The following is a 24,768-nucleotide window of genomic DNA, read 5'->3' as shown; positions in this document are numbered from 1 at the left end:
CAGAACGTTCCTTTAACCTGCTACAACCAGCCCTTGCATGTTCTGCCACATGTTGCCCTTCGCCCACCTGCACTCCCTCGTCCTCCCTCACCCGTCCTTTTGCCTCCCCATCGGAGTAGCGCATGTTCGAGTCCCCTGCCACGATCACCATGCACCCATCTCCCTCCTCCTGCCAGTTCCCCGGCGCGGCCTAATTTCAAACTAATTTAAAAAAACACCCAATGACAGTCATTCCCCTAAATTTTGTCCCCACTGCCAACAAATTTCAATTCACCTCTATCGCGAGTAGTCCACCCAAGCTGGGCAATGTGCCTCCGTGGATTATAAGGTGCCACGGCGGGCGCTCACCGCCTCCACTTCCAGTATGGCCCCGGTTTTGTCGAAATGGTACACGGTAATGGTTGGGGGCTTCGCAGGAAAAAGCGACTGTAACAGGACGAACTAGAACAAACGGAATCATTACACAGCGTCTCTTCTCCTTCAGCAAGTTTTTAGCGCTTCCTCTTCCCTGAAGGTTGGAACGACACGAGAACTGTCAGATGATCTTTCCAGTGAAGCGCCGTGTCTTTATCCCCGGTACCAGCACACGGTGCTGAGTGCTTTTAGCAGTAAGGTGTCAAAACGCAAAAGGGGCTGAACAATAGTTTATTGGCGGCACACTTCAGTGCTCTCACATGTACAGAACTGTAAACTTCAGTAAGCGTACTGCAGGTTACACAGCAATGAGTTGAAAGTAATTCAGGTGCTTATGAGGATTATAGTGTATGTATGAAACTTTTCACAGCAAACTTTTGCATGTCTTTGGCAATGGGTTAGCTTACTTAGGGACTCTTGTCCGCTCACTCGAACTCAACCGCGACGCAGAGCGAATTGTTGACGACAAAGCCGCTCAGCTCTAGCTGGTTCCAGCCCACTGGGCGTGCGCGCATCGGCAGGTTGCTGCCCTCGGGCAACGGCTTCTTGACGCACTTGAAGCGATCAGTGTCACCTGGCACGGACACGGCCAGTGTCAAGCTCTTGCGCTCGTCCACGGGGTGCACCAGGGTCAGGGTCACCTGCGCATTAGATAAATGGTCAGTGATGCAGGCACGCTCAAGACCCAGCCCCCAAAATTATTGGAGAAATGTCTAAAACAGCTTTTAAGGGGCCAATAAGACAAAATACAAGCTTGGTTCATTAAAAAAACTGTCTTGTCCCAGTAACAATGACACCAATTGTATCGCAAACTTCAATGAATAACCGAAACATTGAACATATTTTGAATAGTGGCAACTCCCCAACCACTTTCTGGCGATTTTTCTAGCGACGCCCAATCAGGAGGGCCGTTCCAGCGTGCCCCCGATCGGAGGGCCAATCGCGCTTCAGAATCTATTTCTGGCTTGGTTGGTGCGTCGTTGTTTTTCTGTCATTCGTGCGTTTGTGAATGAATGAAGATAAAAGAGACAACGTGATCCGGAAAGAGGATCGCTCGGCCAATCTAGTGGTACCAAAGAGGCCGCGCCCAGTGGCACCAATGTGGATCGTTCAAAAACGTTGCCGTTTTTTCGCCCTTTTGCGCTGATATTTTGTCACTGCAGCTGAAAAAGGTACTCTTTTATGCTACTTTGTGGCTGTTTTCAATAGAAAAACTTTGCGAACGCACAGATTAGAAAAGCATAGAAGCCGCATACGTGGCTTTCAAAGAAAAAATTTGGTCATTTTTCCGAAGTTGAAAGCCGCGTCCCTTCTTAATGTATACAGAGGGAAATCTGGCGCTGAAATCGCAGGCCGTCGTGGGCGCCGCCATTGCAGCTAGCGACATTCCTCGCCTACTTGACTTAACTAGCCATGTGACTTTGTTTTTGCATCGATGCCAAAATCAACAAAATAGGGCCACATTTTTTTCTTGTTCATATTGCATGAAGCTTCTAAATAATCACTCACAACTAAATCTTTTCTGAAACTTCAATTTTACAATAACAAAACAAATTTGAGAAATGTTTTACAGTAATATTGTTCCTTTTTTGCAGCCAGAGGCAACTTTTCATTTTCAGCCTGTTCATGAGCCATGCCAAGAACAAGGATAACATGCCTGCCCGGGACATGGAGCTGCCAACGGGTACCCTCTAAGTACAACCGGCTAAAAAAAAAGAAAAAAAGGAAAAACTAAAGCAGTAAAAATAAAGATGGCGGAACCCTCACTGAAGCGTGGCTCCCCTAGACAGTGGCGCCAGTTTTCCCCTTAGGTTATGTTAGCATGAAGCTCTATGACCGCCGTGAATAGGGATAGGTCTCAGGGTCAGTTCTCATGCATGCATGCACCACGGGGAAGGCGCAGGCTGTGGAGCGCCACTTCTATGTAGAGTCACCTGCAGTCCGAAGGGCCAGGCTACGAAGCTGTCCCAGCTTCCGGCGCAGAAGACCACTCCCAGCTCCAGGTGGGCGAGATTCTCCTTCGCTATGAACTTGCTCTCCAGCTTGAAGGTGTAGCCGGCCAGGATGGACGCCGCGGAGAGTGCGCTGGGAGACGCGTCGCCGCGCAGCAGTGCCTTGCGCTTGTACATGTTGCGCAGGCACACGTACACCCTGTGGACGACGTTTCGGACCCCTCCAGAGGATCTCCCAGGCACAGCCGATGGAGTGTGAACCTTGGCCAGCTGACTAATAGACATCCCTTTTTTCAGTGCCTCCTGCGTTAGAGTGTCGCATCACTGCTTGGCCTTGGGACACTCACTCGGACGCCCCTCTCTTTCACACACACACGTGTACGAGTCTCCGAGCAAATCCTAATACTGTTGTTGCTATAGTCTCTACTACAGGAAGTGTAGATTAGAGGCACTAAAGCTGAAGCCCGACACTGACGAGCATTAGCGCCACCAGCACTACAGTCAAATCTCGGTACAACAAACACCACATTAACGAACTTTTCAGATTAACGTGCATTCAAGAAATCCCACGCCGACTGTTTATAGTTTTAATGTAAAATTATTTCACTACTAAGTACTTCAGAATAGCGACCTTTTCAATATAACGATCGTTTTATTTAGTTGCGTGCCATGTTAACAACGCCTCAGTACTACGAACACATATTTGCAAGGCCGGAGATTTTTAAGCAATCGCAGGCAACCGGAGCCGTATGCTATCAGAAGACACGGCAAAGCGCAGCGCAGAAGAGGACGTCTTGCAACTTGCTCCGCAGAATGCGCGAGCCGATACGACAGAGAGAAAAAAGAAGGTGAGGACAAGAAAAAAAAATGAAGCATGGGTAGCCTCCTCCGTCCAGAAAGCCTCGGCCCGCGCTATTCGCGCCCCACCCGAAGTTTTTCTACCTTCCGCCGCTGCTCGGGTGGCTTGCTGGACCTTCACGGACATCAGCGGAGCTTACAACAGAGGCCATTCTCCAGAGCGTGGGCATTCAGGATGAAGAAGGCAGTGAGGACGGCATGAGCGACGATGCCTCTGAGGGTTCCGCGGTAGCACTCAAAGACTGCGACGAGTACGTGACGACTGCGGATGTGCTGGACAGCATACGAAAGCTCCGCACATTTCCGGGGAAAAACCGCACGGCTACTGAGTCAGTCCACAGGAATGTGGAAGAGTTGGAGTCCTTCGTGCTAGGAAGCTTGTGCTGCACGCCCCAGAAGAGAATTGCCAACTGCTTTAAATAAACGTGCACTGTTTCATGATCACTTGTGCATTTTGTGTAAAAAAATGACTTCAAGGATGCACTGCTCTACAGATAGGTCGTCTTAGGCATTGAAATATTATTTGCTGTCTTAAATTTTTCGATTTCCGCTACAACGACCTTTCAGAATAACGAGCAATTTTCCGCGGCCCCCTGAAGTTCGTTATATCGAGATTTCACTGTAGTCCGTCGAATTTGTATTTAATGAGCATCTCGGACGACCCCTTGATTTTGTCGCGCGTAAACTCAAGGAAAAGACAGCATCAAAAGCGGACACTGCTTTGCCTTTATGTTTTTATGCCTGAAGCCGGGAATCTGAAGCTTTTGTTAGTGTTAGCGCCAGATCACAGTGATTCCGCCGACAGTGGCAAAGTTGCGCGACGTCGTGTTCGCGGTTCGGCGCATTCTCCGGTCGCCCACACACGTCCTCCTTGCCCTACTATAGTTTGTTTATCATCGTCTTGGGCTCATTAAGTACAGTAGGCTCTCGGTAAACGGAAATTGGCTAAACGGAATTGCCGCTTAAACGGAACAGTAGCCTTAAAAGTTGGTTGGTTTTGTATTCAGGTAACGTAAAAAAACTCGCTAATCGGAGCTAAAATTTCCGCGTCACCGTATAAACGGAACTCGAAATGGAACTTCTTGTGAAACCCATTGTCATGAGAATCAGTATTTTTTTTTTTGCGGTTCCGAATGTTTCGTTTTTGTTGTTTTTCTTCCTCCATGTTTTAAATGCAGGGCATTTCAGTAACTCACGATGTCACCCGCGTTGTCCCGTCGTAGTCCGCACCGTCGTTGTCCGCACCCCTCCCCCTGGCGCCGGATAGTATTTTCTTTTATATAGTACTATATAAAAGAAAATACTATCCGGTGCCAGATTTCAATCCCTCGACCCTGCGGGCGGAACGCAATGTACATGGTGCTCTACCCACTGCGCCACAAAGCCGACACAGAACGGGACGCTACGAACGCGCCTTATATCGTTGACTCATTCAAATTACTGCTGACGAGAGCTCTCTCGTCAGCAGTTGCCAGAAGTGCAACAACATTAACGTAACGCAAACTACTTAACGTCGTGCGCCCCCAGAAATACTCTGCATTTGATCGTGCCCCTCGCGAGGGGGATGTTTCACTGCGTCTTCCTACTGGCCAGTACACTCGTCGCCATCTGTCGGATGTTGTGCGAACCCTTTGCGGCTGATGGCGCGCGATTTGAAATGTTTTTTAGCTTCGTTGGCCTCGTAAGCCTCGTCTCGTTAGTGGTCAGGCGTGTTAGCGTAACAAATGCAACATCGCAGTTCTTGTTTCAGTCGTCCGGTTTCGATTCAAGACGCCGAGGTTACAGGGATAAGCTCCTTATGCCTCGTTCGTGCCATCGTGGTGCCATCGTGGTGCTATTCGCGCTCCCTTACCGCGTTGCCGTCTTCTAAATTTGGTGGCTCGTAAGCACTCGCGACGTTGACGCCTCTAGCCTCCGTGTTGCAACGACTCAAACAATAATTGATGCATTTTGTAGTGAACAGCGTTGCCAAATCAACTTTGTGAATGCTGTGCCTTAACTTGTAGTTTTTTTTGCTTTCTGAAAAACTATTGGCTACATTCACCTTCTAGTGCTTAAGAGTTCCATTAAATGGTATTAAAAGTGTGCATGCACATAAATTTGCACTTTCGCACATCTATCTCAGTAACTGAACTCCTGTTAAACGGAACTAATTTTTTCGGTCCCTTGAAGTTCCGTTTATCGAGAGCCTACTGCATACGGAGGATCAGCTCTTTGCTATCTTCTTTACCTAGCCGTTTGCATAATTGCCGCTGATTAAGGGGTGTGCTTGGCAGCATTTGACCTCGAATGGCTGCCCCACCCACCCACAACCATAGCTCAGTGGACACTTGCTACGGCCTTCTGGTATGGGCGGGAGGGTTGAAATTCAAATTTAGCCCCGTGGTAATTGGAATTCTGATGGCAGTTAGTTACAGAGAAAACCTGCGCACACGAAGCCTTTTCTGAAAAGTAAGCGAACTGCGCTGTTGGTTTACCAGTAGTGCTAAAAGAGACGGGAAAACGAAGAGATGCAAGGCAGGATGGCGTTACATCCACCGCTGAATCTGATTAAAGCTTAAAATATACATACACTCATTTTGCATCTTTCTTCGCCTGTGGAATCGCCGCTAGGTGGCGACTAGTATGGATGGCGCTCACGTTGGTTCTGTGTTTTTGCCGCAATAAGTGCGGTTCAACCACCCCCAGTGACCTACGAGTTACACCATCGTGCTTGTAAAGTGTTCCGCTACACCACGGTGGAAGTCCCACCCCGAACAGTCCTCCCGAGAACCTTCTGTGAGTCACGAAGATTCCTTGGTGAGCTAAGCCTACCCAGCGACACGTCATCGCTGCCGCCGCCGCTGCTGCGGCCCGCGATGCTGGGCCGCCAGCAGGGACCTCAGAAAGGCCCCGCTGCCACGACGTCGCGTCAGAAGAAGAAACTTTCGGCTGAACAGCGCATCGCAGAGGTGCAAACTGGCTCATCACGACCACTAGACTTGACCGGACGGCCCCCAGTCCCTCCCGACACAGACACCCATATGGACTATGATCAGCGCGTTGAAGACAGCGGGGACAGTGATCCCGGACCTGTCTGGCAACGCAACCAGACGAGTGCCACCGCAACTATAACCAAGACAGACCGGGTAAGTCGGCCCCGTTTACTACTCACGCTCAGACCACTGACCAAAATTAGTATCAGAGACATCCCTAAAGGCTCCTTTGCACACCTGATCGGCATTACAGCCCCTCAGACCTACCTCTCTGAAATCGCATCTCACAAATACGATGTCGCCGGCAATTGTATACACATTACAGTGTACGATAAGGAACACGCCCAGCGTATCGTTCAAACCACAAGTATACAAAGTCGTCACAATGGCAAAATCATCGCCATCCCCGTCGAGGTCAAGGAATCGTATCACCGCCCGAACACGACACGCGGAGTCATCGAAGTCGAACCGAATGAGTCTAATGAAGACATCCTGAGGTGGCTTCGATGTGAGCAAGCTAAGGTGCTTAACGCACAAAGAATAGGCAAGACCAACAGAGCAGTCGTCACTTTTGACTCTCCAACCCTCCCTAAAGTTGTGAAGTACTATATGGCAATTGTCAAGGTAACAGCCTACTCCCCGAAGCGTATGGTATGTTACAATTGCCACCAGATCGGGCACATGGCGAAACACTGCCCCCACCCTAGCGTCTGCCGCACATGTGGCAGGGATCATGATGGAGACCAGGAATGTGCCCCCACCGTTTACTGCGCTGCATGCAAAGACGTCGGTCACATAGCAGTCAGCCCGAAATGCCCAAGCCGTATCCCAACTCCTTCGAACACACCAGGTAACGACGCAGCCCGTGGTATTTCATGGGCTAACAGAGTGGCACAGTCCAGCAGCACTACGGCCTCTGATCGAGAGCTCCCCGTAGCCTCGAAGCAAGATCACCAATCCTCGTCTTTAACTGCGTCAGTCAGCGCAGAAATCCTTGCTCAACTTGCCTCTTTACGCAACGAACTCCAACAACTCAGGAAAGAGAATCAAGAACTCAAAAAGGCCCTTGCCGAAAAGACAAAACCAGCACCTCCACCCCAGCCACAGTCCACACCTCCCAAAATTTCTTCAAGACGTAGCCGGAGCCCCACCTTTAAGCGCACGCCCACATCTCAGTCCAGAATCGACCCTGAACTCAAGGAATTGCTCAACATTATCCGATCGGACGTTCAGAAAGAACGGGCCGCTCGACAAGAAGACATTAGCAAAATTCGTAGCCTTCTAGAATCTCATGTAACGAAAACAACGTCAATGATACAGACCATGACAAGTCAGCTACCGCAACAAGACCCCAAAGAGGAACCACCTCGCAAAATTCCACCACGTACAAGTGCGCAAGGTCAGTAGTGGCTGCACCCATAGTATTACAATGGAACTGTCGAAGTTTTTTGCAAAATTCACCAATATTACTGCAGAAGATTCAACAACTTAAACCGCTGTTTATTCTCCTTCAAGAACCCCGAAGCATTCCTAAGGTCAATGGATATGTTACGTATTCGGACCCTGTAATAACATGCAAGCTAACAAGCCCCCGAAACTCTGCCCCTCAAGCACCAGGGTACTCCCTGATACTGGTTCGACAAGAAATTGCATGTCATCAGATCAAACTCCCTGGACTTACATCGCAACAGCACGAAACAGTAGTAATCCGTGGCAGACTTCCTAATGGCAAAACAGTTCTTGTCGCCTCGTCTTACTACAAGCCGATCACTGGATCTGCTCGACACACCTCTTTTCAATGGGTCACAGAACTCATGCACCAATATCCTGCCACGCAGACAATAATTGGTGGCGATTTTAACGCCAAAAACACAACGTGGGGCTACGCAGCTACGGATGTTAGAGGAAAACTTTTGGAAGAAACCATGGAGATGAACAATCTTATGCTGTTAAACGACCCCTTCGAGGCAACGAGAATTGGATTGCATGCTTCCCAGAAAGACACCTCTCCAGACCTCACCTTTGCGTCACCGGGGCTAGTAACTACATGGAAAACATTGGACACCACTTGGGGCAGTGATCACTTTCCAATATCAATTTCCCTTCGTGGTAAGCGAATCCGGACGGCAAAAACTTTGGAACTGACGAACTGGACCTCATTTCGTGAAATTCTCAACGAATCATCAGACCCAGCAACAGACTTTCATACTTTCATAAAGCGTATTCAGAATGCTGCCCAAACCTCTAAAGAGTCCGTAACATGCTCTGAGGACACACCTGCCATGGACGGCCACCTAGCAAACTTGTGGAACCGAGCTAAACACCTAACTCGTAAATACAGACGACTAGGGAAACGCCACGTCGACCTAGTGAAACTAAGGCACCAATACAAACTGATTCAAGAATATCAGAAACAATTGGCTCATGAGCACTGGCAAGAGCTATGCTCAACTTTAGGCAAAGAGCGCAAACTCTCGAAGCTATGGAGAATCTACAGAGGCATGACAGGAAAGGGCAAACAACGTCTTCCCCTCTTCGCGACGCTCACGCTCCACAACACCCCGGAGGTAGTCGAGCGGGAGATTATAGCAACGCTTTTCCCTTCAGCAAGTACGCAACCCCGCACTTACCTACCTATCATCGAACTAGACTCGGACGACTCAGCTTTAGACACCCCTTTTACGATGGCAGAACTTCGCACCGCCATCCGACAAAGCAAGGTGAAATCATCCCCAGGACATGATGGAGTCACGTGGCAACACATCCGTAACCTCGACGAGCCTCAGCTAGAACAACTTCTTGGCCTTATAAATCATTCCTGGAACACAGGAGAAATTCCTGACACCCTGAAGCTTTCCCTGGTTAACCTCATTCCAAAGCCTGGAAAAGACCCTTCTGTCATCTCCAACCTTAGACCCATATCTCTTACACCCACGTTATGCAAACTGATCGAACGCCTGATTAACAACCGGCTACAATACCATTTGGAATATGTGAACCCATGGTTTCACCCATCCCAAACTGGCTTTCGTCCGTACCTAGGGACACACGATTGCCTCTGGCTCTTACGACGGGTAATCAACAGATCCCCGTACGACCGCGGACTTCCCGACTACGTCCTTACTGTAGACCTTCGGAAAGCATTCGACAGAGTAGATCAAACGACGATTTTGACTGAACTCGCCCAAGCCTTCCCCAGCAAAAAAGCACAAGTTTGGGTTCGCAACTTTCTCCACAACCGGCCCATTCAACTCAGCAGCACGCTCCCTGGATGGACACCCAATACCTACTACAACGACAAAGGTGTTCCACAGGGATCTATACTCGGACCCGTACTCTTCAACATCGTCATGGCAAAGTTAGCCAAAACTCTAGAACAGGAAACGTCAGCCCGTTTCGCAATATACGCTGACGATATTACGATATGGACGGAAGGTAGAGACTACTCGTCAACATCTGACATGCTGGTCGAGCTGCAGGCGGCGGTGAACAGCCTCGAAGCATGCATACCGAAACTTGGCCTAGAACTCGCCCCAGAAAAGACAGAACTTCTAACGGTATCAAGCGATACCAAAACGCACCCCGTGGACCCTGCTCTGCTGTACATTGGAGACACAACTATCCAAGCGACACGTGGCCACGTACGCCTCCTTGGTCTCCCACTTGGCAGTAACAATAGTGCTAAGATATGGTTAAAACAACTACGACAGAAATGGAAACCCATGCTCAAATTAATCGCGAGGCTGTCTAACAAATATGGTGGCGCAAGTCAACAGGCATGCCTCTCCATGGCCCGGACAGTTGCAATCGGCACTCTCGCATATGGAGCGCCAGTATACAACCTGAACAAAACGAACACAAAACACCTTCGGGTGCTCCATAGAGCCACATTGCGTACCATCACAGGCCTCCCAAAACATACAAAAACAGAAGCTCTTGAGCGAGCGGTTGCGCTCCCTCCTATAGACGTAATCATGAAAGAAACTCGTGAACAGGCAGACACCAAACGTGGGCTCACCCGACAAGGGCTCCTTCTCACAGCATGGGACGAGCAGAAGCCTATACCGGTCATCTGCCTTCCCATCCCTTTAGCACCCTGGACAATCTCGGAAAACATCACCGGCAATCTCACCAAACCTATTCCCCGCTCTAGAACGGCAACAAGATCTAAACGTAGCCTTCACTTGGAGAAGTCCAAACTTCCCAATGAGGTCGACATCTATACCGACGCCAGTGTGGCAACTTCGCATATTGGCGTAGCATGGACCTGTCCTGAAAACCCATCCCTTGGAGGTCAACTCTCCCTCAGACACGATGGTGCAACTGCACTGGAAGGTGAACTCCATGCCATCAATGGTGCCCTTAATCATATCTGCTATGACCTCAATACCCGACCACCAGCCAAAATACGGATTCTAACGGACTCGTTCGAAGCAATTCAAGAACTTCGCAAGCCACTCTCCCTCAACCCGCTCGGCAACTCTATAATCTTACTCAAAGAACTCCTCAAAAGCCACAACGTGCACATCAGAATTGACTGGACTCCAGGCCACGAGGAAACCGGCCCAGGGAACCAGTCCGCCCACGAGGCGGCACAGGAGTGTTTGAACTTTACGCCTCCACTGGTTCCCCTTTCAGCATCCACACCCACTCCTCCAGCCCTCCTACTTCTCCGGCTAAAGAAACGTAAAAGACAACGTTACCAACAGGTTACACCCCCTGGGTATCTTGCCAACATTGTCTCCTGCAGCAGATCCGAGGAAGTATTCATTAACAAGTTATGCGCGGATGCCGCCTACACTCCTCACATTACCCAGAAATGGACAAGATGCCCCAACACATACCCACGATGCCCCTACTGCAACACTGACGTCAAATCAAATCTCCACCACCTAGTGTGGACATGCCCACACTTTGCCAAACATCGCCCAGAAAGTTTAACAAACATTAATACCGACACCCTACCACATGAAGCACATACTGGATTAGACGCATCTTTATTACGAACAATTGCCGCTTTTGCAGTTAAGAGTGGTCTGGCGCGAGTAGTCTAACTGGGGCCGACCCCGGTGAAGACTTCCAGGCCCCCATAACACGAATCCCCTGTTTGAATATGGACCTTGATTAGTAATCCCCTTCCTTCCATCCCTCTCCCCACTCTACGGCAAACGCCCTCCTTGCTCCAATAAAAAGACTCAATCAAATCAATCTTCGCCTGCCTCTCGTCTACCAAAAGTTAGCAATAGTCTCGCACGTGTCCCAGTCAACTAGCCACGAGACTATCCTACTTTTGAGCTCTGAGGCTGGCACATACTATCGGGGCCGTACCCTGGGGGGCGGTTCGAACCCCTCCCGAAATCTTTTCCAGGCAGCAGGTAAGCAATACTTACTGTTGCTTTCAGCAAAACTACCCCCTTCCCAAAATCCATTGCCCCCCCCCCCCCCCCCCCGAAAAAAAATTTCTGGCTACGGCCCTGCATACTGTGACATGTAGTAACGTACTTATTTGCACAATTCTAACGCGCACCTTTTTAGCTAAAAGCAGCCTTAAAATCTGCTGCGTGTTACAATGGAGCTAAAAACAGAAATAGGCTTTCAAAGTTGCCCGTCTTAGTTTTAATGCCAGCAGAAGCTGGATGAACAAGTTTATATGAACCACAAAGAATTTTGCTGCCACAGTTGCGTCCATCATATACAGTGTGTTGCGACGATAACTGGAACACTTTAAAAAAATTTCCTGAGCGATCCGCCGCTCTGTTCACGCTCAAACTTCACACAAAGGTCGCATTTTGTGGTCTATTTTGTTTGACACCGGGAACAACAACGGTAGTTACCTGTTTATTCTGCAAATAAATAGAAACGATTTTCGCCTATGGGAAAATGGCGGCGATTTGGACGTGCGAGCCCGAAAACCGGGTTTTCTGATCGTCTGTTAGCTCATTTCTAGGTGAATTTTCTGATCGTCTGCTGCACCATTTGGCTCCGTACGTGAATCCCAAACATGCGTTTCACTCTGCAGGTGGTTCCGTCGTTCCAACATCAACTTGCGCTGGCTCGCACGTCCAAATCAGCGGCCATTTTCCCATAGGCGAAAATCGTTTTTATTTATTTTCAGAATAAACAGGTAAGTACCGTTGTTGTTCCCGGTGTCAAACAAAATAGACCACAAAATGCGACCTTTGTGTGAAGTTTGAGCGCGAACACAGCGGCGGATCGCTCAGGAAAATTTTTTAAAGTGTTCCAGTTATCGTCGCAACACCCTGTACAATGCCTTCGGCCAAGTACGTGGTGCCAAGTTCTTTACATCTGCGAGGTAGGATCAGCGCGAGATCTTTTTTTTTTTTTTTTGAATTTTGAACTGAACTTACAAGCGCGTTAAAGCTGGGGGCACATCAGAATCGTGCAACTACAGTATGCTACTATGTATCAGGTATCAGACAGTTAGTTCCCTCGTTCGCGCGAGTCAGACGGGCAAGCATACCGCTTTCTTTCATGCAAGTATGTTCCGTACCTGCAGTGCTTTCATTTCCTTCGCGTAACCATCGAAAGACTCAACGAGGTCATTGACATTGTCCTGGATGGTTGCCTTCTTGACAGACATCCCAGTCATCGCTCCTTCGACGACCACCTTGATCTTTCTCAGGTCGTCCAACACGGAGCCGGTTTCCGTGGGCCGCTCCATGAGCGTGCCGTCGATGCACGAGCTCAGGCTGTGCTCCAGGATGCTCATCTGAGGCACGCCCCCACCGCACTTGGGGCACGTCACCTCGAAGTAGTCGCAGTCGTGCTTGATATGCTCCTGCATAGAACGCCGAGAGGAGCTGTTACCGGCTCCCATCCAACATTGACCTGGCAGCCTAAAAAACTTTTCCGAACACAACTCCTCCTCTATATTTAACACTGGGCTACACGGAGTACTCAAATACCAGTAAATGTAGTAATAATCGCAACTACACTTCTCTTTTTCTACTTAAAACTAAAACTAACATAGTTAACAGCGACGCTGTTCTTGGTAGAGGCTTTTGTGGGATGAAATGTGGTAACGTGGTAGCAGCTTTATGGTGAGGCCATAGCCTAGCGAGGAGAGCCAATGTCAACCACTGATGCAGCTAGTTAAAAGAACGCCTGAACAAGACGTCTATATAGGCAAATTTATAAATTACTAAATCTGACGGCAATGTTTATACTTGTCAACACTGTTGTAAAAAAAGAAAACAGTAAGCATATTTGAGGCAAGACATCAATATATAAATAACATTTACATTGTCATGTTAATTAAACATACACAGCTGCTTGATTTTTGCAATAGCAAATCACAAATCACCCCCATCATCAACAGCCTGCTATGTCCACCGCAGGTCGAAGGTACCTCCCATCGACCTCCAACCGCTCTTGTCCCGCGCCTCTGTAGTCCATTCTTTGCCTCATACATTGCTTATTTCCTCCCTCCATCGAATAATCGGCCCTCCCCTTCTTCTAGAACCACCTCTCGGTATCCACTCTGTCACCCCGGAAGTCCACCGGCTGCCATCTCGCCTAACTACGTGGCCGGCGCAGTACCTGCCGGCAAAGCCGCGCACTAGATTCATCGCTAGAGGGCGAACACTGCGCTGTACGTACCATGAAGTCGACCAGCTTTCCCATAAAGGTGCAGCCGCGGCTGGAATTCACGCACAGGACAATGTGGTCATTAAGCTGGCCTTCGGTGAGCTCCAACTCCAGCACTTGCTTCTCAACGAAGGCTTTCTTGTCCACAGGGCAGGTGCTGTCCTTCAGCGTCACCTGGCCAAAGCAGCTCTTGCACACGACGTGTGAGCAGGGCAGCAGCTTGCTGATGCGCGATACCACGCCGCAAAGGTTGCAGATCCGGATGCCCGGAAGGTGTTCGACAAACTCCAGAGGCCTCCAGTCCACGATGGTCCCGAAACCGCGTAAGTAGCGAGCCGTCGCCATGGCCTTCCGTGGAGCAAGGATTGTATTTTCTAGCCGGAAACAGGTGACCTGTATGTGTGGACCAAAAATTCGTTTGAGTACTTCGCGTCCTAGCAAACCACGTGAACTGGACAAGGAAAAGGTCGCCAAACGTTTAAATAAGAGCAGGGTACTTTAGTACATACTTTAAAGTTCTCGCAAAGTTGTCGTTTAGTTTCAATTCATTAACAAAGCTCGGACACACTGCGTGGTTTCTTGGATTATATGGGTCTCCTGGCATTGAATGACATGTCCGTTCAAGAAGAACAAAGTTATATGAACCATAGTGCGCTTCAGAACAACTCTGCCAATCTCTCACTCTGTACTCTATCACTCTTGAGAAAAACTGTCGGTTTTCACTACACGAATCAACTATGGCGCTCATTTTGAACCACATAGGAAATTCTCCACCCCCCCCCCCCTTCCCTATATGCTCTTAGGTCATCCCACGTTTGTAGCTCTGACGGGAATTCACAAAGCTAGCACCTGAACAAGACACCTGTGCGCCGATTGCGGGTCACCACCGGGCCTACTCGGGCAGCGTTTCTCGCGAGATCTGCAGGTGCAGAACCAACGTGCACCTCCCCGCACCTCACGCTGTTCCAGATATAGAGGGAAAAGGTGATTACTTCTCTGGTGGCTGCCGCAAGCATCGGCTTGTCCGGGGAATTGGTGCCTCACCGACAGTGCCGAAGTGTGCCGGCGTGAATTTCAGCGCACAAAAAAAAAAAATTCACAGCATATCCACGGGGTGAATGATGATGAGTGGGCGAAGCTCCTGAGGGGAAATCATCGGTAAAACCGTGACTCTTCAGTGAAAGTTCGCCCACTACATCTGTGTCCGAACGTAACGTCTAGAAAGTCTCGCTTAAACCGCGCGTCGGCACCTTGGGGCTGAGCTCGCCTGATGCGTTTTGCAGACGCCTCACGAGCTCTCACTGCATCGGGGTCTGCCTGCCGATACGCGCGCTTTCTCGCCGCTTCCCGTTCTCTGACGTTTTGGAGATCCTCTTCGCGCCGCAGCCGTGCCGCTTCGCGTACGGCAGGGTCCTCGCGCCGTTGCCGTTACGCTTGGGCCTCTCGTTCTCGAACGCTGGGATCTTGGCGGCGTCGTCGCGCAGCCAGACGACACGCTTCGGCCTCCCGCTCTCGTACGGCAGGATCTTGGCGGCGGCGTCGCGCAGCTTCATGGAGCGCTTCTGCCTCGCGGGCTCGCACATCTGCAGCCTTATCCATCGGGTGACTCCGAGCGCGCGCCAACAGCGAACGGATTTTATTACAACGCTCCCCGCCATCTAGTAAACAATCCAAGAACTAAACTAGAGGTAGCCACGCCATCTAGTAAACAATCCAAGCGCATATTTTCATCATATACAAGTACCGCCATCTAGTAAACAATCCAAGAACTAAACTAGAGGTAGCCACGCCATCTAGTAAACAATCCAAGAACTAAACTAGAGGTGGCTACATACATACGTCGAGGATGGACAGACCCACGCCTTAAGGAGCTTCGCCCCTAAAAAATTCTACCTTACGGACGTACGCGACCGCAAGCACCAGCGGTGTAAGGTTCGGATCACGCCACTCGCATCCCCTACGCTGTGTTAACGTAAACCTGTGTTTTTTAATGTTTCAGTATTCTTTTCCGAGTACCTAAAAATAGTTTAATGCCTTGAGAAGAAACGAAAAAGCTCGAGGTATTCCAGGTTTCATTCAGCCAAGTGGCTAGAAAGTATGCTCACTCACAAATTACACACACATGTGGTTTCTTCCGTGCACTTCTCGGACTGCACCAAGCTTCGCTAATCATCCTTCTTCACAAAGTGCAAGGGCACTAAATTCTTTAAACTTAAACATTGAAAAACTATTCTTTCACCAATCCTGAAACTTCTTTTTGCATCTAAGCCCACATGACATAAAGAACAAATGCAGTTCCCTAAACGTACCTAAAAATAGCACGATTTTGTAAAGTCTACAAATTGCGGAAGGCAGTCTTACTGAACCGATTGCAGGAACTCGCTAAAAACAGCTGCTTGTTAGCCTTTGCGCAATTCCTACTGCGTGGGGAGATTCGGCCGATCAAAAAACCAAAGTTGCTAGACGAAGGGCGAATCAAACCACCACGCCGGAACGCACGCCGATCAACGAACGCCCGCGCAGCTCCCCTGCCGTGGTTTGAACCGTGGCGACACCGACCGGAGCGGGCGGAAACTATAATGGCAAACTGTTCGCATGGCGACGCAGTGAAACATCCCCCTCGCGAGGGGCACGATCAAATGCAGAGCATTTCCGGGGGCGCACGACGTTAAGTAGTTTTCGTTACGTTAATGTTGTTGCACTTGTGGCAACTGCTGACGAGAGAGCGCTCGTCAGCAGTAATTTGAATGAGTCAAGGATATAAGGCGCGTTCGCAGCCTCCCATTCTGTGTCAGCTTTGTGGCGCAGTGGGTAGAGCACCATGTACATTGCATTCCGCCCGCAGGGTCGAGGGATCGAAACCAGGCGCCGGATAGTATTTTTTTTATATAGTGTAGGGGGAGGGGTGCGGACTACGACTACGGACGCCTACGGACGTCAACGCGGGTGACATCGTGAGTTACTGAAATGCTCTGCATTTAAAACGCGCGACTAGTCTCTTAAGCAGAGGTGCATATCAGCCCGAGTGTTCTAGCACAGACGCATTTCCGACACGCTGGAAGCAGTTAGGATTTGGAGAGGGGTGCATGGAAGTGCAAACTTAAACAAAAATCATCCAGCCCTCCGTATAACGACGACGAACGCGAAGCTTTAGCGTGCGAAATTGAATGGGAAAGGGTCATAGTCAAAGACGCTGCGATCAAAATACTAAACTGCGTGCTGGTCGGATTCAAAGCTGAACAAGTCAAAGTTAATATCAAGAAGGCAACCAAGGATAGCCACACACGGAAGCTTTGAGATAAACCATCATCGTCGTTAGACGGAGGAGTGCATGATTTTTCAGGCGTAGGTGGCAGCTGGTAAAACTCGACCGCAGCCTTCAGTTGTGAAACTGAGGGCACCTTTTGGCGCCCTCCTGTCTCTTGTCCTTCAGCCGCGCAGGAACTGTATTTTGGAAAAAAAACATTTACGAACTAGACAGCAACCATTGCAAACCTTGCAAAGCAATGCTTTTACACGATAAGCAGTAACGTTCTACTATCATGAAAACGATTCCCGATGACTGTAAAAGGCACCCGCCAACTTTGTCTTTCGCTTGTGCACGACGCCGTTTCGTCATCGCAGCATTCGTCACCGCAGCATTTAGCGGCAATATATTCCTCGATATGACAAATTACATGCAGGCATGAAAAATTTGCACGAAGGAACGGACTTGCAATTTCAGCTATACTTCCAGCTGGGCGGAATGAGCGTTGTCTGCTATTTGTAATTACTGAATATGGGCGTAAATCGCACACGTCATGCCCAGTAAAGGTCGCCTCTACTTTCAATATATACCGATATTAAAAAGTCCTTGTGGTTATCTAGGCTTCTCAAGCCACACCGCGGCAGAACGACAGACAGCCATGAACAACTACGCTGCGCTGACCGCCACCGGCATTCCACTGACGAGCGGGTCGCCACGGGCGGCGCTTTTTGCTGAAGCGACGGTGGTGCCATACAACGTCCGTCTGGTCCCTATGCTAAAACTCTCTTTTGCTGCAGGCCGCCCCCCTAGCAGCCCGCGGATTCACGCGGGCCCGTAGAAGAATTAAAACCGTTACACTCAATGTGAAAGCTGTCGGAAGTGAAGAGCAGTGATTCGCGATTGGCCTCGAGGACATACCGTAGCGCCACCTATGAGTGACGTCACTTGTAGGACGCCAGGTCGTGTTGTCGTCTGCTACAACACAGTTCCTGTGCGTATGCGACCGCGTGTTTTTTTTTTTTTGAACCACCGTCTACCCCCTCCTTGTGGATTCGATGCGAATTACCCAAAAAAGTGGTCTGCAGACCGAACAAAACAATCCGGGCAAGCACTTAGCGACTCGCTCGTTCCCGGCGACACCGCCGCATTTAGGTAGTTGCTACCATCGCAGCCCACAGCTCGTACGCAGCCAGCTAACGCCAAGGACGATGCAACTGAAGCCGAGAAAAGTACGCTGTAAATTCATTATGAAATACTTGTGACGAGACATGTACGAGACTGTGTGTGTATGGGAACACCTTGTAACAGCGACGGAAACGCGTCGCTCACTTGTGGTCTCACCGCGCGTTCTGCTCGCATTGCCTGGTAAATGAATGGCTACGCGAGAACGGTGATGGGTTGCTTCGCCGCACATGCTTAAACGGCTGCTGTGATCTAGTTTATCTTAAGCAGTGCCTATTTCCCCTACAATGTTTTTATAGTTATGTCCGGATTTGATTAACGATCACTGCCGTAGCATGTACTCTGCACGGCTATGTTTACTTTTCGCGACAACTTATCCGAAATGTATGAATGGTATGAACGCGAGTTTTCAGCGCCTTCGAGCTGGTTTGGGCATGGCTGTATTTACTTTTCATTATGATCTCGGCATGGGAATTTAACCTGCCTTTCTCTTGCACCAATTTCAAAACCCACGACTGCTTACAGAACGCGAGGCTGTGTTCTAGGCAAAACACGTCGTTAATGATTTGCGGTAATGTGGAGTTTTAGAATAGAAGAACCCACGTTGAGGGCCCCCAAGAAGTTAAGGGAACCCAAACGCAACACGCGCGCGCGCGACGACAGGGTCTTCTCCAACAAGCTCGCCGCCGGCTTCGGGTGCACAATCGAATGTTGGGAACGCGTAGCGTCGCGGGAGATATTTCATCGCCGCTATCGTTGCAGTTGCGAATGACAGTCCCTAACACAACTTATGTACCGCACTGTTACCCCCCTTTTCGTACGTGGAACTCTGTATCCGCGGTAACTGCATGTTAAGCGATCGATGATCAAGATGCCTGCCACGGCCTCGGCCAACCTTCGGCCACTCGCCACACCACGCGTGAACGGACCGGCGGTGCCGGACCGACGGTGCCGGACCGACCTCCGCGGCCGGTCGGCGTAAATAGCGACAGATATTTGAGCGTCGCTTTGAAAACCACAGCTGATGACACTACCTAGCACAATTTTAAATGCAGAGCATTTCTTCAACTCACATGTAGCGTCCGCCGTCCGTCCGCAACAGCTCAGCGCGCAGGCGCGCCCTCTTCCCCACTCCTCCTCTCCCGCATCACGCTACCCTCCTCGCTCTCAACAACAGGTCCGCACCCCTCCCCCTACACTATATAAAAAAATAATACTTATCGGCGCCTGGTTTCCATCCCACGACCCTGCGGGCGGAACGCAAGGTACATGGTGCTCTACCCACTGCGCAAAAAAGCCGACACAGAATGAAAGGCTACGAACGCGCCTTATATCCTTGACTCATTCAAACTACGTCAAGAAGCTGCTGATACAACGCATTCACTACCTGTGGGCGGAACGCGAGGTACATGGTGCTCTTCCCACTGCGCCACAAAACCGACACAGAATGGGAGGCTACGAACGCGCCTTATATCCTTGACTCATTCAAACTACGTCAAGAAGCTGCTGATACAACGCATTCACTACCACCAACTCCCCAAACACTAAACGTTAACCCAATACACCCACCCCCTATGCGACGCATTTACTCGAGTTCCCCTCGCGGGGAGATGGGGCCAATTTTTTACCACACTAACCTCCACTTTCACCAATTTGGAACTACTTTTTCACGACCTTGGTGGTTTTAAAAAGCGGTTGTCGACAAGTTTTGCTGTCGCGACCTGCGTCGGTTCGAGTCGCTCCGTCGGCCGTGCGGGCAGGCACAGCGGGTGCGTATGCGGAGCGTTTCTGCGAGCAATACACGCTTCATGATTTCCTGCTTTATACATTTCTCACAAAGAAAATCTAGAAACTTCACTCGGCGATCATCGTAGTATACATTGTTGATCGGGGAAACGAGCCGCAGCTTACGCTTACACCGGGTTCGGTGCATATATTTGCATAAACCACACCGCTCACGTTGTTGGCGGATAATGTACCACAGTTGATACGGTTATTAAGTCCCGATGAGGTCAAACTGCGCTTGAAGCACTGAGAATTAACTTCAAACGACGGAAATTAACATGAAAATATTTTTGGAACGCGCATCCTAAACGAAGTACGTGCTGAAGTACGCAGCAAGATAGGAACGGGGATCCTACAAGTGACGACAAAACGTTCGCAGCGCCGGCCTCTTTAGTGGTGGGCCTCGCGGCCAATAATGAACTGTGGCGACATTGGCGCTAACTCTTATTACCCATCACGCTCTTCGCCGCACTGTCTTATTCCTCTCCTGATGAATTCAACGGAAGTGTGTCCAACGCATTTCAAATTCCCCGCCTTCGCAGTGCTCGCGCGCCTCTACCTGACACTGCACCAGCGGGAGTTCTGTTATTTTTGTGCTTGCGTTTCCTCCCGCACGTATTAGCGTTGCACTGCCACTTTTTCTTAACAAACAAGTGTTGTATTTGCGGATACAATAAGGTTTCTATGACGCTATATCCGTCACGGAAATGACGCCAAGACAACGAACACAGGAGAAACGCGGATGGTGCTGCCGTCTAGGAGGTGAAGCGAAGTAGTGCATCCTGACGCTAACCAGCGCAGACAGTTGGCCTAAGTAACCTGCGTCGTAGAGACGCCGACGGGCGAATGGCGCGAAGGCCCACTGATTTGATGCGAAGAGAAACGCCAGCGGGAAGCGGAACGCGTTCGCGGTTCAAGGTACAAGTTCTACATCTCGCCTTCAACAAGCTGAGCTCGTCGCAACGCAACCGTCTGCCGTACACGCCACGGAGCAGGACCAAAGTGGTCGCACTTTTCCCGAAACGACCCGCTAGCAGGACCTCGCCGCCAAGCACACCGACAAGCCGGCCGCCATCCCGCAAATCATGCTCCTTTCGTTGCGGATTTCGCTGCACATTTCACTTCCGTGGTTTACCGATTCCTGTGACAGAGGAATCAACCAGCTGTTTTTTTTTTTCGCTTACTATGGTAAAAACCAGCTCAACGAGCGTTCCTAACTAAATGAACGCGGGCGCCGCCGGTTCATTACGTACATTTTGGCTCAAATGTACCTCCAGCCTTCTTTGCGCTAAACAACGCGTAGATGTATGACAAGCGCCAGCGGTTCACGAGTTTCGAACGCTTATGACTATGTGAACCGCTTGTCTTTGGAAGCCGCTACGACGAAACGCCGTGGGGCTCCACTGGGTCCAGTGAGCGAGCTACGACAAGGCGAGCCCCTGCAGTGCTCTGCAGTTAAAAAAAAAACGCATTCTGTCCCCACTTTCTGCAGCCAATCCGGGAGACGATTTTTAACAAAAAACAGCCATGTAACCGCCGAACAGAAAAGGACCAATTACACACAGCCACAAAGTCTGAACTCGAAAACGCGCGATTGCAGAATTATTGACGTAAAGAAGGTAGTTCAGACAAAACACACTAAAGTAAACAGTGGGAAAGACGGAAAGGTCCTGCACTACACCGAGGGCGCGGAGCCCGAAGACGGCACCGGGCCGCGGCCGAGCTGAAACCCAAGCTGGGCTGAAGGCCCCTGTAACAGCCGCGTCTTGAGGTCGGTCGGCGCACAAACCCACGACACAAGCCTCATGTTTCTCAGAGGTGCAGAAAAACGGAGCCTTGGCGACCAATGGAGCAGTTGAAAGAAGAAAAAAGCGAATTGACACTACTCTGCATAAATAAGCTCCTACCATGGGTAATAAACCGTCGCGGTACTGCTCTTTTTATCGATCCCAAAACAGAAACACGGAAGAATTTACGCGTCTCTTCGAGAGCAGAGGGAAGAGAGAAATGTAGTGAAATACCGCTATCATTTCTTGTTTTTTTTTTTTTTTTGCAGCAGCAGCAGCGTGACAGATCTAACGAAGATTAAACTGACTGTTCTGCATGCATGACAGCAAACGCTGTGAAGCTGACTGGCAAACCTTTTCCCTCTCGAATTGTCAATATAGTTCATTAGTAGCTGCTGTAAGCCTCCAAAGGCTAGTCGAAGTTTTGGTTACCTTGAACCACTGTATCAGAACTTCGACTTACATCGCGTTCCATTATGTAACAACTTAGATAGGGAAACAAAACTACGGCTGGCAGTACACGCGCTTCGGATGACGGTTTTTCATCAACTATACGCTGCTTTCTCAATGGTTAGATACCGTCAGATATCGAACTGAATATTCCATAGAAATAGACATGTGAAAGCAGAATCCTCAAAGAAAAAAAAAACGAAGAAATTCGCCGCATTTCTCTTGACAGTGAAACAAAGTTTTTGCATATCTTTAAAGGATTTCACAAAGTTTTTGCATACCTTTAAATGATTTCACAAAGGCAATAAGGAGCATTTTGCACGCGTGAATGCGGAGTTTGAAATGCCGTGCAAGAAACCAAAATGCATGCACCTTGACTTGCCTTTGTTCGGAGCAGCACACTCGTGGATAGCCTGGCTCTGCTGACGGACGGAAGAAATAACGAAATCACGGTCACCAGTGCTACAAGCCCACCAGCGCCCGTCCGCCACCCTCTCTCTCCGCCTCGGCTCCAGTTCGGCGGGACTGCAAGGCGCCCAATTCCCGGGGACGCGAGGTGTCTGGCGCGGGTTGTTTGGGCGGCCAGCGCCAAGTAAGTACAGACAAACGGCATGTTTGTGAGAAAGGAAAAAAAAATGCGCGGGGTGCACACCCCAAAGGCGTGCCTGCAACGGCAAACGCACGTTGAAATTCGATTTGCTCTTGTGCGTTTATTCATGAATAACACGGGCACCAATGAACACAAATAATGTGTAGTCGAAACAAGTATGCAGTTCGCGTTTATAAATGTCTTTAGTGAATGTAAGTGGCAAATAATGACACTGTCTGATGTCAGGGCTGTCTGTCGCGGGAGATAACTCCATCGTCTGCTGGTTGAGCGCATGCGCCGTTCGGTCGCATGACTACGCTAGGCAGCCGATGGAAGCAACGGAAGCTCGTCATATCCTTTGCGAAATGCGCCCGCAGCTATTCGCCGCGAGCTCGACATGTAGGTGGCGACAGTGTCGCGCTGCTAGTGTGGATGCTCCGCTGAGCGGCCCGTAAGAATGCACACTGTGCAGGGACGCCGGAACCGGGGGGGGGCAAGGGGGGCCAGAGCCCCCCCAAGCATTTTTATGTCAGGGCTCGGCCCCCCCTACTTCCTGCCTCATTGACATTTTTTTGCGCAACTTACGGTCTCCAAGTTTCTATAAATTTGGCTCCATCACTGACGTGAGAGTAGCCAATTTTGCGTTGATAATACTCGCAAAACGTGACAGCTGCAGCCACGGATTACCGAACCGACACGCTGACACTGGTCTGCGTGGCTGCAACTTGCGCTGAGGTAAAAAAAAGCGGGAGCTGTTTTCTCGTCTCCCTAGGCCTGCAGTCTCAGACGTTTCTTGTGCGGGTTTACAATAGGTATTGTACTGACTCAGCATCGCGAAGTGGAATAATTGCCACCACCACCACTACCAACAACATCATCATCATCATCATCGGCCTATTTAAGTCCACTGCAGGACGAAGGCTTCTCCCATTGACTTCCATCCGCTCCTGTCCTGCGCTGTTCGAGTCCATTCTTTGCTTCCGAACTTTCGTATTTCGTCCCTCCATCGAGTTACCGGCCTTCCCCTCCTTCTGGTCCCGTCTCTCGGTAGCCACTCAGTTACCCTGGTGGTCCACCGGTTGTCATTTCGTCTCATTACATGGCCTGCCCAAGTCCATTTCTTCTTATTTTGAATTATGATATCTTCTACTCGAGCGTGTTCCCTGATCCAGGAGGCTTCGTTTCCTGTCCCTAAGTGTTACTCCTATCATTATTCGTTCCATGGCTCGTTGAGCCGACCTAAGTTTTCTTTCCAATTGTTTAGTAAGGCGCCAAGTTTCCGCCCCATATGTCAACACCGGTAGTACGCATTGGTTGTATACTATTCTTTTTAGTGATAGAGGTAGCTTAATTTTGAATATTTGGGGGTGCTTGCCGAATGCACCCCGTCCCATTCCTATCTGGGCCAGATTTCTTTCTCGTGGTTAGGGTCAGCACTGACAACCTGTCCAAGATGGATATAATCTTCTACTTCTTCTAGTATTTCGGTACCTAGGCAGAAGAGAGTGCTTCCAGCATGTTTATTTAGCATTACTTTAGACGTATTCATGTTTATCTTTAATCCGATGGCCCAGCTTTCTGACTAGGTCTTGAAGCATTTTTTACAGGTGTTCTGCAGTCTCACTGAACAAGACTATGTCGTCCGCAAACCTCAAATGGCTCAAGAATTCTCCGTTTGCCCGTAATCCCACCTCTTCCCAGTTAAGCTTCCTAAATATATTTTCCAGACATGCTGTGAACAATTTTGGTGCTCCCTTTCTGATCGTAAACTTTTCGCTTTTCGTGTGGAGGATTTTCCTGCCCGTACACCCCTTATATATGTCGTCTAGGAGTCTTATGTAAGTCTCCTCGATTCCCTGGTCTTTTAATGCTTCCAGCACTGCTGCGGTGTCTAGCGAATCGAACGCTTTTTCATAGTCTA

General features: G+C 49.6%; 1 protein-coding gene across 1 annotated transcript; it reads right to left on the bottom strand.

Annotated features, from left to right (window-relative positions):
* Positions 1-640: 640 nt before the first annotated feature.
* LOC144162400 (uncharacterized) lies at positions 641-22,826 on the bottom strand. Its single transcript, XM_077692906.1, has 5 exons — positions 22,641-22,826; positions 13,820-14,200; positions 12,711-12,998; positions 2,349-2,669; positions 641-1,055 (listed from the first exon to the last, which is right to left on the bottom strand). Exons 2-5 carry the CDS (start codon positions 14,150-14,152, stop codon positions 840-842), a joined length of 1,158 nt encoding a protein of 385 aa, XP_077549032.1. The 5' UTR covers positions 14,153-14,200; positions 22,641-22,826; the 3' UTR covers positions 641-839.
* Positions 22,827-24,768: the final 1,942 nt, after the last annotated feature.

Source organism: Haemaphysalis longicornis, unplaced genomic scaffold, assembly GCF_048455015.1.
Source record: "Haemaphysalis longicornis isolate Haplotype H1 unplaced genomic scaffold, Haemaphysalis longicornis Haplotype H1 scaffold_12, whole genome shotgun sequence".
Taxonomy (NCBI): domain Eukaryota; kingdom Metazoa; phylum Arthropoda; class Arachnida; order Ixodida; family Ixodidae; genus Haemaphysalis; species Haemaphysalis longicornis.
The sequence above is the reverse complement of the archived record's forward strand: the minus strand, read 5'-3'. Positions and strand labels throughout refer to the sequence as shown.